Raw genomic sequence first — 14,830 nt, 5'->3', positions numbered from 1 at the left:
AAAAAAAAAAAAAAAAAAAAAACTGTTGAGTGTTTAGTTTTACATTAGGAGATAAGATTTGAAGACTTAAAGAGTGAAGCTTTTCAATAAACCTGAGCCTTGTCGGTGACGAAGGAAGGAGAAGAGAGGCGCTGAGTTGAGAGAGGGAGTCTGCGAGTTAAACCGGCTAAGAAGTCATCTTCGTCGTCGGTTGTTTCGTCTTCCGTCTCCGTTGAGTCCTCTGGAGAAGAGGAAAAGATTGAGGAGTCGACGAATTCGTAAGGGAACTCGTTCGGGAAGGTGGGTTCACTCGGGGTTGATAGGACTTTCTCCATTGGTTGTTCGACGACGGCGGGGAGCGGAAAAGAGAGCTCTAAGGACGCGGCGGCGGCTACAGGCGGCGCGACCATAACGACAGTGTTTTTAAAGACAGAGAGAGATAGGTTTCGTTGTGTGTTATATACTCTTATAAATGTTGCAGAGAGGCTTCTCTTTATTAAGGTTTCAATTGAGGAGAGACAGCTCAATAGACATTGTATAGTAATAAATATTTGCTTTCTGTCTTTTTTATTTTTATTTTATTAAAATCCGTAATTTCTGCCCCACAATTAGAAAAGCTGAAAGGTTGACTAACATTGAAAGAAAAAAAACGCAAATGAGAACGATAGGTTGATTTCCCACTAAATCCATGACTTTTTGGGCTTGCTATTCATTTTGGGCTTAGAGAAAAAGCCTTATATGCAAATATATATATATATATATATATATATGTGTTGAAGAATTTTAAAGAATTAATGGCAGCCGTAATCTTCATTGAACGGGGGGGTGAGAATCCCAACTAGGTTGCTGCAGCCTAGAGCACTTTCACTAGGGAGTGCCCATCAAAATACTCATTAATAGAAAATTAATATAGGGAGGAAATAAAATAAGAAAGCAAGAAAATGGATGCTCAGACTATCTTCATTGGTGTTTCTTATTAGAAACTTTTACAATAAAAAAATCAAAAAGTAATGAAAAGTTATGAGTGAATGAAAAGTTATGAGTGAGGAGAGAAACGTTTCTTCATCAAAAAACATTTGAAACCTTTCTTGCATTATTAGACTATCCTCATTAGTTCAACTTTCTTTAAAAAATTAAATATAATCAAACAATTAAAATATTAATTTATTAATTTATTTTGTTTTTAAGAAACTCTGTGGATTTTTTACTGATGAGGATAGTCTCAGATTACTTCCGAAGGAAACGGTTCTCAAAATTTTCTAACAAGTGTCACTTAATTACTGGTCAATATTAATAAAAATAATAAATATATAAATTTAATTAAAAAATAAAGCAACTTTCCCGTTAATGATGGTCTTAAGGTATTTTGTAAAGTTCAAATACGTTTCAAAGTTGTGGTGGTCTGTTATTCCAAACATTTACTGCATTAAGATTTTTTAACCGTTATTATTCTATTACCAGTTTAGTATTCTTCTATTCAAAGTAATAAATTTTCGTAATTTATTACTATCTTTCAATATCATTATTATAAATACAATGTTTAATTCATACCAAAGAGAAAATCCCAAAACACATTTGTATCCTCTTAACTTTCAAATATGGCTACAATACTCATCAAACACATAACTTTTCCTTTCTCGTTATTATTATTCATGTTCTTTGAGTTTACAACTGCAAATGCAATGCTTATCAACGACATGTATGAATTTTGTAAAGAGACGGAAGACGTGAATTTCTGCTTGAAATACATTGGAACAGACACGCGTATATTAGACGCACGCGACTTTCATGACGTGCTTGTGATTGCGGTAACGTTAGATAACTAGTTTTTATTTATTTCAATTATTCTGTAGAGATTTCTATAATGGTATATCTAAAACACACAAAGTATATAGGTAGAAAAACAGTGTTTGAAAAATATTTACAATATCCAGTCTCTATTTTAATTTTTATAATTCTATATTATATAAAAGTATAGAATTATTAAAATCTATACTATTAAAAAGTATATAATAAATTTACGTGTGGGACCAAAATCTAGTATATATAATTAATTGTGTAGAACAAAAACACTAAAACTAAATAACTATTATGAAGGGAACAAGACATAAACATGAAAATTGAGAGATTTGCTTTATTTATTCTCTAAAAATAAAAATGTCTTGATTTCTTATTGAGAATTATTATCAGATTTCTCAATGCCAAATCCAAGTGACCAATGCAACCAGACAGATCAACAAAGTTCGCCAGAAGTTTAGTGGTCCGATTGGAGCTCGACGAATATTTTTTTGTCATAAGTATTACCAGTTAGCATCTGCTTATTTCCAAAAAGCTTATGGGGAAGCAGAAGACGATAGGTATGCATCAATAGCTCAGATATCTGCAACATATGGCTCAAATTATATGCGCAAATGCGAAGACGAGTGGAAAAAGAATGGACTGATACAACAGTCTCCTTTCACTTTCTATAACACAAATGTTGTCAAACTATTATCTATTATTCAAGTTATTATTGGAAAAATTAAGTATGGCTAGTTGTACTGGAATTCGATTACTAATGTAAATCATTTGTTTGCTTATAGAGTTGTTTTCTTGTATGACTTATCGGTTCAATGAATAAAACTTTTTTGAAGTTTTTCATAAAGGCATTTCTAACCCCACTCTATTTCATAGTCAAAACATTATTATAGACCAACATTTGCTCCAATTGCTCTTTAGAGCAATTCTATTCTAACCTTTATTTTTTTACACTAACTTAATGCTCTATTTTAGAGTTACTCTTTTTAAATAAAAAAATAGAGATATACATTGGAAATGGTTTTAGTTAGGATCATAATTACTGAGTGAAACATGACTTTTGAAGTTTTTTTAACAACAGTAAGGACACAACAGATCATTTAAGACTCATACAGTTAAAAAATAACATTTTCTTACAACCAATAAGTTAGTCCTTTTAGATAATAGGAATTATGAATGAATATATATAGATGAAGGAAGTTTGATTTTTTTTTTTTTTTTTTTTTTTNTTCACTAGAACATTTTCATTATATTAAACCAAAGTAAAATACAAAGATGGAATGCGTTTTTGAAATCCTAAAGCCGGCGGAAAACAAAGATATCCCCGGAAGCTTAAACCCAATACACGGGAAACAGGAAAAAACTAAAGCAAAAAAAAAAGCTCTCAAAATCATCGGAGAAGTCGGAAGAGAACATTAGTCGCGGGACTAAGTACTCAAGAGTCAATGTCGAAAGGACCTGCAAACGCAAATGGAAGAGACCCAAGGATAGAGGCCACCACGAAGATTTAGCCCAACTAAAAACGATTACCTCGAACACAATAAGCAAGGAACATGAATCTAATTCCTAACCACCTAATCTTAACCCGAGAATCTACATCTAGGATTTTGCGTCCCCACATGTGGTCATTTGCCACAAGAGGTTAGCCTTACAAGAACAGACAAACCACAGAAAAGACCTAATTATTATTTGGACTAAAGGCGGTGGTAGGAGACTTGGTTTAAAGATTCAACGAACAATAAAGAGATACCCTAAAGCTATCCTAACCTAGACAGAAGACCCGACCGTAACTTCCTCGAGATCGAAAGCTAGACTAGATGACTTAACAAACCAGTAGAATAAACAAGAAACAACATCTAAAGCCAACATCAAACAAGTCGGGGATAAACCAAACTAGCTTAATTTGATGAGATTGATCTCAATTGCTGGACAGAAGAATCGACCGCACCTCCCAACTGAAGAGACATCTCCAACAAACACCATCGACCAACTCGATGGACCAGATCTGTTTCTTTCGGGACGAGCGAGACTCAGAGAACACGGCAAAACAAGGACAAATCACTGGAAAAACAAAGCCGAAACACAGGTAGATCGAGCAAGACATCATCATCTTCAAAGTCATCAACGAATCTACACCGGAAAAACAGAGTAGATCTGCTTTCGATCTCATTGAGAAAAGCCAAACAGCTCAAAAAACTACACAACTGACAAGTATACTACACTAGAAAGAAGAACAGCAATAAGAAAAGCACAACGCCGGGGCTATAAAGCCACCAGACATTGGCCAAAAAACCAGGGGCGGCGACTTTTGTGTTTTTTAGAGGAGAGAGGCGAGAGAGAAAAATTAGGGTTTTGACTACTTTTTTATAAGGAAGTTTGACTAATATATATATATATATATATTAAAAGAAGTCTCACCAAACATATATAAATTCATAGTTAAATAATATCCTGCGATAATACAATGACATATACAAATTTTTTTTTTAACAACCCAACGACATATAAAGTTATAAGAGTATTTTAAGCCATGAATGAATTTCATGTGTCTTTTTTAGTTACTATAGATTAGGTACATTTAACTTTTCTTTTTTTTAAAACAAAAAAAAATTATAAAAATAACCATATGCGGTTGAATATGAACTTGTCGTGCCAAATGATCCGCAAGTACATTAGCATTCCTAAAATAGAAAAATTACGCATGATGTAAGAAGAAGTATCCCAAAATGTCTCTAGTGAGTCGAAATGTGAATATATAGCATTCGTGTAATCATGAATTGATCCGTTGCGGTATTGTGAGAATCCAAAGTTACGTGTGACTTCTTCAACGCTGGTTCATGACAAGAAGAAATCATTAAAAGTTTTAATCACATGTGTTCTGTCTTTGATTTATTTGCTCTGTCTTATTTCATTTGCCCAATCTTCTATTCGAATCCACACTCTGGAAATAAATCCCCTTTGTTAGATAAATTAACTTTATATTCCAAAAAAATCACTAATTGATTCTATATTTAAAATAAGTTGACTAAATATATAATAATTTATTATATTCAATTTCTGGTAATAACTATTGAAGTTCAGTGTGCAAATTTTGAATTTCTCTTTGTGATTTAGATGTTTATATCCTTTTTTTTTTGGCAAATATGAGAATTTTCATTCAAATGAGAGCTCTGCAAGAAGAGGGTTCTTACAACATAATTCAAGATAAACAAAGAAAGCTAAAGATAGGGGCTCCATGAATTTAACAAAGAGATTTTCAAACTGAACAAATTTTACAATATTTGATAAGTCTATTGGAACCAAGGTGGACTCGTACTTGAAGTCAAACTTCACGATATCCTCGACCAGCGGGTGGCCAAAAGCGGCTCTAGCGGAAGACGCGATTGAGCTTGTAAAAAGGTGTCCCATGGGGGAACGCTTGTGGGGGTTTGTGCCAGCATGAGAGGGTTCAAAAGCATGGGATCAAAGCCCTTTAAGCTTTTAGGAACATACCTCATGGTTTTAGATGAAGCTATAGCCGGGGAACGCTGGGAATGGAAAACCAGCCGTAACAAAGCAGGTGGGTCATCCCTCACATGGCAATGGAGGTAAATGAATTCCACACAAAGCTTGTAATCAGTTTGGTCCTGGAGAAAGTCAACAGACCCAAGCTTTCGATCTAATGGCAGTGGGTGATACAGGGGATCAAAAGGTTTAAGAAAAGGGTTCACACAAGTTGTCGGATCAGATTCATGGTTATGTTTCCACGAGGTAAGCATCTGGACAGAGCTAAAAGACCGACCTCGACGAACAAAAATAACAAGCAACTCTAAAGCCACCAATGTTCTGCTACCGACGAGACCTCGACTTGACCAAGCAGAGAAAATCGGTACTAAAAGAATTGAACTTGACTTAAGCTTTTTAAGAACAAGACTAGGTAGGGAAGTTCTAACACTAGTCATATATTGTCGAGGGTGGGTCAGCGAAATCACATATTTAAAGGGTTATGACCAAGCAAACATCGGCAGCAGGTGTTCAAGATAATTAAACGGATGCAACCAAAAGGATAACATTCGTAAGTAGGTTAAGGATACAGACCTGGTCCTTAAAGGATGAGAACATGGAGCAGTGTTTTTGGTAATGGGCCCAAAGGTGATAACTGGGCCTAACCATGGATGTAGGTCCATTAGCGGGAACTCTAGCATCGCATCCAAGCCGGAGGTGGCGATGGAGTGGCGGCGAACTGGCGAGTAGTCATTCCGATTGGAGCCTCTGGGCACCAGTGGGAACAGGCTCGGCGAGAGTCTGGAGTACCAAGTCTTCGCAGCGGCAAAAGGTTTGGAGAGGGGCGGAAGTAGCCTCACCTTTTCGGTTTCTCGCGGACATAACCTTCTAATCCAGGGAACGACAATACCGAGCATCGTCATCTTACACCCCAGATAGAGAGATTCAGGCAAAGCGAGGATTTGTTCAGATCTCTGCCTTTGGGAAAGCGCCGGGTTTACTAGGCTCAAAAGAGGGTTTGGGGAGAGGGCTTGAGTCGGGATGAGGGTTGATAGAGGACTCCCTCGCCGTCTATCTCTAGAAGAGGATCTGGCGTTAAAGCTATTCAATGGAGGAGAGAGGGTTTGAGAATGAATCTGATCGATTCAAAGTGATTGAGATATGTAACAACAAAGGAAAAGCAGAGAGCAGAACAAGTAGAAGGCAGCGGAGAAGGAACCAGAGCCGTGACGCCGGCAAGCTGGAGCGTCACCGACGTCAGAACAAGGATCAGTTAAAGGTTTCTCGATATTTAGACGTGAGAGAGAAAAGAGGTTTTTTTGTTTTATAATATTCATAAGCGAATTTTCTTAGATGTTTATATCTAAGCACTATGATATTACAACGAGGAAGATTAGGTGTCGTAGAAACCGAAGCATATGCTGCTACGAGAAATATATGGTGTGACGATTGAACCAATTAAGGAATACTGAATTGTGAAGCAAGTGAATGAAAATTTATGTCGCCAGGTATTCCGCATATTTGGTCATTTCGACTACCTTTTCTACGCATCATCTATCTCTATTTTGCTTTGTTTGATTTAATGCTCTTGTTATTCGTCTTGCATATTGGGTATGTGTGATGGTGCGTATCCTTTTTGTAATTGTTTTATTTAGAATGAAAGAACTGGTTGAACAAAAAAAACTTGTCGCCTGCAAAACACAAATGAATGGCAATCATGGCATAGTATAGGATAACGGTAGCATTTAGTAGATAAAGATATATTGAATAGTGATGTGTTTTTTATTTATTAAAAATGATCGTCTATTCTAAAACAGAAAGACAATGATCCATCGCTATTCATAAGACAAATAGTGTATCCATGGCATATGCCCACCTTCCAAATACATTCTTGACAAACTAGATATCTAATCACATTATCGTTTTTTTAATACTTTAAATATTTTAAAATAATGAGATTCTCTTCCAACCCATGTAAAATAACAACCAAACTTTATAATTTTCCAAATGTTAACATGAAATCTAAAATCCAAGTTTGATTCCAAGAAAATACGTATCATTCTCAAATCATCCTCACAAAGAACATGCTTCTGTTTCAGAAGCCAGATGCTCCTACTAGAGCCAATGTTCCTTGTCGAAGGAATATCTGGCAGCTTGATTGTTGGTTTACTAGTTGTCCGCGAATCTGAACCGTAGGTGGTTTGACATCTCCAACTGGTCTAAGAGTGAGATCGGTATGACTAGAAGGTTGCTAACTAAGGGTGGAGGAGTTGGGAGCAAACAATACCTAGGACGTGAAGATCCACAATGCACATTCAAAGTTTCTTTGTTTTTAACTTTGTTGCGGATTACAACATATTTTTTTGGCTAGAGGTAAAAAGCCGTTGTCGCCTGAAGCTAGAACATTTGACAAATCTAATTCAGACACAAAAAGAATAAAAATAGAAGATATAATAAACAACAATGTAACACAAAAGCCTTATTAGTGAAAAAAAAAATTGTTAGCAACTATAAAATGAACATAATTTTTTTAATTGATAATCAATGTCGCTGAAATTTGCGAAACGGACGTGGTACTTTGGTAATAACTTATCCAAAATGGAGTACATGCATCTAAAGACCCATCTCTTAAGTCTTAAGTATACATTACAATATGTAGTTTGTATATTTGTAATAACAAACATTCATAAAAACTACTCTTAAGCAAAAACCAAATAATTAAGCGCTCCCTCTTAAAATATTTAAACCACTATCACGATAACAAACTTCAGTCAGTAGAGAAAATTTTATCTATGCGATCAAAAAAGTTTAACGGAAACATTTATAATGGAAAAAAAACGAAATGGAGAAATTCAAAAGAAGAAGTCTCTCTTCTTGGTTTTTAAGTTTCGGACTTAACACTGCGGGAACATCACGGAACACTTCTTGTCCGAAAATCCGACGTGGCAGATTATAACGGCTACTTTGTAAACTCACCAATTTTTTTTTTTTTCAAGAATAAAATTATAAAAAAAATCGGAGAGAGACGTTAAGATTTTACATGTGACTCTCCTTCTTTATCAAAATTCAAAACTTTTAAAAAGACAGAACAAAAAAAAACAACAACACAAACAATAAGAATTTTTCTCGAATTCATGGACCACAATAACTACTAATTCTTCTTCTTCTTCTCTATGATCTCCTTTGCTTCCTCTTTTCTGGGTATCTAAAAAAATTCAATCTTTTTTCTATGTGTGTGGCGAAAATGGAGAATAATATTAGCTGTATTGGGTTTGAAGGCGGGTCGAGAAGATTTGGTGAGAGTAAACGAATCATTGGTTTGGTTGATACAGTTACTGAGTCCACTACTACTGATTCAAGTCTTAGCAGCTCAAGTTGCGGTGCTGGATCGAGCTCCGGGAGATCTGTTTCATCTCCGTCATCTCCTCCGACGAAATCACAGATCCTTGGATGGCCGTTAGGGCAAGGTTCTTGGAGGAAGAGTTCTGGTGAAATGAAGAAGAAAACTCCGACTAAAATCGATGATTTTGGGTTTAAGAGAGTTGGAACAGACACTTCAGGTTTGTGAAAATCTTGACTCAATCAACTTAATCATCTCTCTCTCTAGGAAAAGAATCTCAAATCTGACTTTTTTTTTTGTTGGGTATGTGTAGAAATTGAGTTGTTGAAAGAGAGAATGGCCAAGTTGTTGCTTGGTGAAGACATGTCTGGTTCTGGTGAAGGAGTTTGTCCTGCTTTGGCTATTTCTAACGCCATTACCAATCTTTATGGTAGTTGTTTAATCTTTAGTTTGTGATGTTTTTATGTGGTAATCAGCTTGCTTTGTGATACTAATTTTTTTATTTCAATACGATGGAAGCTGCAATATTGGGACAACAATGGAGGCTAGAGCCAATCCCAAGTGAGAAAAAATCCATGTGGAGAAGAGAAATCGAAGTTCTTCTCTCTGTTAGTGATCACATTGTTGAATTGGTACCTTCCTTTCAGAACGTCCCCAATGGAAACAAGATTGAGGTAATTGATTCAACTCTACACCTTTTAGTGAGATTAAAGTCCATGTAGATTGTGTTCTGTTTCATTGATGCTTTGGTGGATTTTAAGGTGATGAATTGCAGACCAAGATCAGATCTCTTTACTTGTCTTCCTGCTCTTCGGAAGCTAGACAATATGCTTATTGTAAGAATCTGATCCTTCATTCTTGTTCCCTCATGTGGACTGCTTTCAAATTGGTTTAAAATGTGAGATTTTTAATAGAGTTGTTCTGTTTTTGGACGTCTTTTAGGAAATATTAGATAGTTTTGGAGAAACAACAGAGTTCTGGTACGTTGATCAAGGGATTGTAGCTGCGGAATCTGCAAGGGCTAACTCTTTCCGTGAAGACGGAGACAAATGGTGGCTTCCTCTGCCGCGTGTGCCATCCGATGGACTCACCGAGCAATCTAGGAAGAAACTGGATCACACTCGTGAATTCACTAACCAAATCTTGAAAGCTTGTATGTCAATCAACAGCATTGCTTTAGCTGATATGGAGGTTCCACAATCATACCTTGAAGCTCTACCAAAGGTTTAATATAACTTTTAACACAAAGCCAAAGATCGCTCAAGTTGTTGAATATACAAATGCTTTTAGCTGAATTGTTCTTGTTTTGCAGAACGGGAGATCATGCCTTGGCGAGTTTCTATATAGAAACATCACATCGGATAACTTCTCAGTGGATCACTTGCTTGAGTCAATAGATCTTTCATCCGAGCACGCGGTTGTAGAAATGGTGAATCGAGTTGAAGCATCTATGTACGTGTGGAGGCGTAGAGCTCACTCGAGGCATATGATTTCTCTGTATCGATCCACAAGTACAAGATGGGGGATGATAGTGAAGGAGATGATGATGCATCAAACCGATGGTGACAAAAGGGAAATATTTGCGGAGAGAGCAGAAAGCTTACTGATCCGTCTCAAGCAACGTTTCCCGGGACTTAGACAAACAGCTTTAGACACAAGCAAGATCCAATACAACAAGGTTTGACTCATAACCTTTCACTTCACACTTAAACCTACAAATTTAAACCTTATCCTTAAAAAGTATTGAACTTTGTGAAACTCTTTGGCAGGATGTAGGGAAGTCTATACTTGAGAGCTACTCAAGGGTATTAGAGAGTTTGGCATATAGCATTGGTGTACGCATAGAGGAAGTGTTGTTTATTGATGACATAAGCAAAGATGATGGTGATGATGGTTCTTGTTCAGACAAATGGAGATTGTTGTCTAAAGAATCAGCTAATGGTGGCTCAGGCTCTCTAAGGAAGAAACTTTCTGCGCCATCGTTGTTCTCTGTGTCATTCTCAGGCACGTCAACTCCATACAGAATTCCATCATTCTCAGCATCAACTCCAAGTTATTCACCAATGCCGTTGATAAGCCCCATCAACGGAGGAAGAGGAGAAAGAGCTCCGTTTCTCTCTGGGAGGAACATTAGGGAACGTTGTGGGTTTGGTCCAAAGAAAGCATTGGCTAATTATCTCCGGGGTTGAGTTTTAACTAAGGAATTAGGATTTTTATTCTGCTTTTTATCATCGAGTTAAAAGCTTATTTAATTCTTTTATTTTCTAGTATCTCTTGTCCTTTGATCTACGTACACTTGATGTTGCTATTTGAATGACATATGTGATATGTTATATATTTTGAAGTGATTTTGATAGTTGTTATTACTCAAGCCATCCGATCCAGTCCATTGGATTGCTCTTTAACTGAAACAGAGGAGCTTTACTTTTAGTTATCTTTGATATATTATGGATACACTTATTATAAACAACTTGAAGGTGAACTCGTAGAGGTGGGAGTAATACTGACATGTTGATTTCAACACTTTTTTTTTTTTTTTTTTTTTTTTTTTTTTTTNTGAAACACCATGTATTTTCATTCCATTAGAATAAAAATCATACAAGCATAAGCAATTGTTTAATCAAAACCATAAAGGGATATTTCCCAAAGTTAACAGCAACAAAGGAACAAAGATAGATAAAAGCACACGATAGAGGGAACTTGAGAGCTATGGACCAAGTGCTGACAAGCATTTTGGAACCTGTGAGGTCAAGAGATATCACTGCATATTCCATGAATAAATCAATGGATGAAGGGATGGCCACTGTCTTGAGTCGAAGACGAAGCGGCGTTGAAGAGACCAAAGCTGGGACTCTCATCGGGATGAGAGGGTCTACACGCAGTAGGGCTTTGCAGAAGGATTGAGCAAGGATAGAAGAGCTCAGATTGTCAGTAATTTGATTGATGGTTGCGGTTTCAAAGCTTGCTGGGTTTTTCTTGAAAGGGTTGAGGTAACCACAACTTCTTGGAGTTGGGGTCATAATGCCACAAATCCTCAAGCAATGATGCAGGGACTTCAAAAAGTTGAGATGATGCAGTTTAGATGATTCGGTTAACAGGAGAGTTGGAGAGAGGAGGCTGATGGAATACCGGTAACCACCGCTTCGTAAAGACGGGATCATAGTGCCGCGTTCTTTCAAGCTATCTCCTTCAAGGAGAACTTCCTTAGGCGACTCGAGTAACAGGCTTTTCCATAGATTCTTGTACCAGGCTAGCACCAATGTTGGCTTAAAGTTTAAGTGTAGTCTTCCAACACAATTCAACAAGGAACTTGAGATATCCAATTGTGTGAGAAAGAGAACAGTTCTTAACTGATGAGACAACCAACAAAGAGCTTCCACAATAAATCCTTAGTGTGCTGTCAAAAAAAAATTGATTCATTAGTTATAGTGATTTTGTAACCGCAATACAAGATATCGCTAGTTGCGAGAGAACTAACACATATTAGTTATAGTGCATTTTACGAATTAGAAAACTAACACATATTAGGCGAGCTTCTCTTAAAACTATTCTATTAGGTAGACGTAATAATATGCGACATAGATTAAACACGTTCGAGGCGAGCTTCGTTTTTTTGTATCTCATCAATTCCATAATGACTAATCTATTTATAAATTGAATTTCATATAATCTAGTCAACCTTTTCATATTAAATTCAATTTATAAATAGATTAGTCATTATGTATTTCAGGGATTGGGAAAGGTGACTCTTTATCAACTTTCCATATCCCGGACTCATCAGAGCATTGACCTTCGGAGTCCTCGAACCTAATGCTGAGGTTGGTGGATAACGGTACGTAATCTGATCCTGACTTTAGAAAGAAATTAACACAGCCACTGGATGGGGTGTCAGTACTGTCACTCGTGGACATTGTGTGTCTCTGAATCGCTCGAAAAGGGAAACTCAAAAGTTTGGTTGTGTCACCGGCTTGATGAGGTACGGACTGTTGGGCTTAACCGGCTTTCCTTTGTAATCCAACACCGGTTTGTTAATGTTTACGCCAAGACCAGCAACAGATGCTGTGACTACCGTAAACACTAAGAATGTGATTGCAGCTGCTAATTTCATCGTCTGAGTTTGTTTTCTAATCAGAAATCACTCTCTTTTTTTTTTTTTTTTTATCCTTCTTTTTGCTTTGTGTATAGTGTGTTTGAGCTCTTGAGGTAAACATTGCTAGGCTACTTATCGTATTCATTCCCTTGTAGTGCTAGTTGCGAGAGAAAATTAGAAAACAAACACGTTCTAGTCAACCTCTCTTTATTTATATCGAACTTTACGAATTAGAAAACAAACACGTTCTAGGCTAGCTCTCTTTATTTATCTCAGTTTACTCAACTCCATAATGACTAATTTTTTTAATAAATTGAATATCATTTATCCAATCTATAGCGCAGTTTGCGAATTAAAAAAATAAGCGCGTTTTAGGCGAGCGTCTGTTTAATTTATCTCAGTTCACTCGATTCCATCATATATGTTTCAAATATGGACCAGATTATTTTCTACATGTAGCATCAAGGCAACATAGAGCATAAAGCATCACATCTAATTTAGTACATATATAGACCCCACTATTGGATAACTACTTATTTCGTACAAATATTAGAAGACAAACATTATTTGACGAAAAAGGAGCCACACACTAATTTTTCCATCAGAAAGATACTTCTCTTAGTGTTGTATTTGTCGAGAACAAGTACCTTCTTCTTTTACAATATACTAAATTCTTTTATTTATATATTTTTTTTTGTTAAAAGGCTTGAAATTCTTTTAATTTAGGAAGGATCTTTATATAGTTTATATATTTTTTACTTTATTTCTATTATATAGCGATCCTTCAAATTTCATATATCTCTCTTAAGCAGCAGACCATGTTTGTCTCTTACTTTCCTGCAAAAATTAATAGTCACAGAAAATAAAATTCAGGCTTTAGTTTTTTCTCTATGTAAGGAAATTGCGAAAAGCATTGGATATCATGCAATATTTTTCATATGATGAAATTTTGGAGTACCTTCACAGGTGCTCTTAAGTCAGAATTGCTAGTAATAAAGCGACCCTGCACCAAATAGTGCAAAGGTTTGTAAAAACGAACCTTGAGTACATGTACAAACTGATGTACATATAAATAAATAAATAAATTTTGGATAGGAAAACATTACCTTCCCACCAGTTTCCTCTTGATGCACTTTTAGAATCGCCTTCCTCTCCATCTTTCTTGTACTTCATAAGTTAAAAATAAAGGAGAAAAGTAAAGAATATTATAAGTTTGATCATGAGAATAACAAAATAAAGAATATAAGTTTTGTCACGTAGGTATTATGTATATGATATTGAATTATTGATCATAGATGCGACTACAACAGTACGACTTACAGTATCTTGGGTGGTTGTCGTTGTTGTAGAGGAATATTTCTCTTGGCCTCCGTAGTAAAGGGATGAGCTCAAGTGGCATGGTGGTTCTGTTTCCTCATTATGGTAACTCTTTTTCTCCTTTTTGTTGCTTCTTTCTCCTCTTTTATCTATATATGAACCACGTATATAAGTTTTGATTTGACGGAAAAGACTAAGTTCAAATTAACTTTTACTTAGAATAAGTAAAACATTTAATCAATAGACACACTCTAAACTCCCAACTTATACTAATTCTGAAAGTACGAAAGAGAACGCGTGAACGTTTAAATTACTTGGAGATTGATACTTCACATGTCCACCTTGACTTGCAAAGTCCACTTGCCTCCCCAACTGATCCTTTTAGCACACAACAAGAGAAAATGAGAGAATAATTCAACGTAATATCTATATATTAAGTTAGAGCTCCTAAACACCATGTATATGTAATATGCATATGTTTACAATGATTACGTATCGTAGAAGTGTAAAAATATTGAGATGACTTACTGCAGACGGTGGTGGGAAGATGGATTTGAACAATCCAGTATTGGCCGATGAAGAAGACGAAGCAGAGACTCTTGGACCAAATATATGATCGAAAGACGAAGATGATGAAGCGGAAACAATCTTCTTCTTGTTCTTGTTCTTGTCCATGCCAAAGTTGTGTAGGTGAATAATGAAAATGGATGTATTAAAGAAAAAGGTTTAGGGGTGCCGAAAAGAGAAAGGATTAAATTTGCATAGAGAGAGGCAAAGAAAAGGAGAGAACATGTGATGAAACAAAAGAGAAGACACGTGAAGAT

The 14,830-nt window shown here is 36.0% G+C and overlaps 4 protein-coding genes across 7 annotated transcripts in view; 2 read left to right on the top strand and 2 right to left on the bottom strand.

Annotated features, from left to right (window-relative positions):
- The window catches only part of LOC104781453, a 1,908-nt gene extending 1,423 nt beyond the window's left edge, over window positions 1–485 (bottom strand). For 2 of the 4 annotated variants that reach the window (XM_010506129.2, XM_019244806.1), the window contains exon 1: window positions 93–485. In XM_010506129.2, the coding sequence (XP_010504431.1) occupies window positions 93–389 (297 nt within the window). In that variant the 5' untranslated portion in view covers window positions 390–485. The remainder of the gene's footprint in view (window positions 1–92) is intronic. The other 2 variants (XM_010506127.2, XM_010506128.2) reach the window with 1 other exon arrangement.
- LOC104781452 lies at window positions 1,571–2,514 on the top strand. Its single transcript, XM_010506126.2, has 2 exons — window positions 1,571–1,787; window positions 2,170–2,514. The coding sequence occupies exons 1-2, from the start codon at window positions 1,578–1,580 to the stop codon at window positions 2,512–2,514; spliced, it is 555 nt and encodes a 184-aa protein (XP_010504428.1). The 5' UTR covers window positions 1,571–1,577.
- Window positions 8,308–10,955, top strand: LOC104781451 (rop guanine nucleotide exchange factor 6-like). The gene is made up of 7 exons (XM_010506125.1): window positions 8,308–8,819; window positions 8,913–9,029; window positions 9,119–9,273; window positions 9,361–9,435; window positions 9,542–9,823; window positions 9,912–10,277; window positions 10,369–10,955. Exons 1-7 carry the CDS (start codon window positions 8,489–8,491, stop codon window positions 10,786–10,788), a joined length of 1,746 nt encoding a protein of 581 aa, XP_010504427.1. The 5' UTR covers window positions 8,308–8,488; the 3' UTR covers window positions 10,789–10,955.
- Window positions 13,101–14,830, bottom strand: LOC104781450. The gene is made up of 6 exons (XM_010506124.2): window positions 14,535–14,830; window positions 14,321–14,384; window positions 14,010–14,155; window positions 13,796–13,856; window positions 13,648–13,692; window positions 13,101–13,526 (listed from the first exon to the last, which is right to left on the bottom strand). The coding sequence occupies exons 1-5, from the start codon at window positions 14,679–14,681 to the stop codon at window positions 13,676–13,678; spliced, it is 435 nt and encodes a 144-aa protein (XP_010504426.1). The 5' UTR covers window positions 14,682–14,830; the 3' UTR covers window positions 13,101–13,526; window positions 13,648–13,675.

Source organism: Camelina sativa, chromosome 4, assembly GCF_000633955.1.
Source record: "Camelina sativa cultivar DH55 chromosome 4, Cs, whole genome shotgun sequence".
NCBI classification, from domain to species: Eukaryota; Viridiplantae; Streptophyta; class Magnoliopsida; order Brassicales; family Brassicaceae; genus Camelina; species Camelina sativa.
This window is presented reverse-complemented; position numbering and strand designations above follow the sequence as displayed.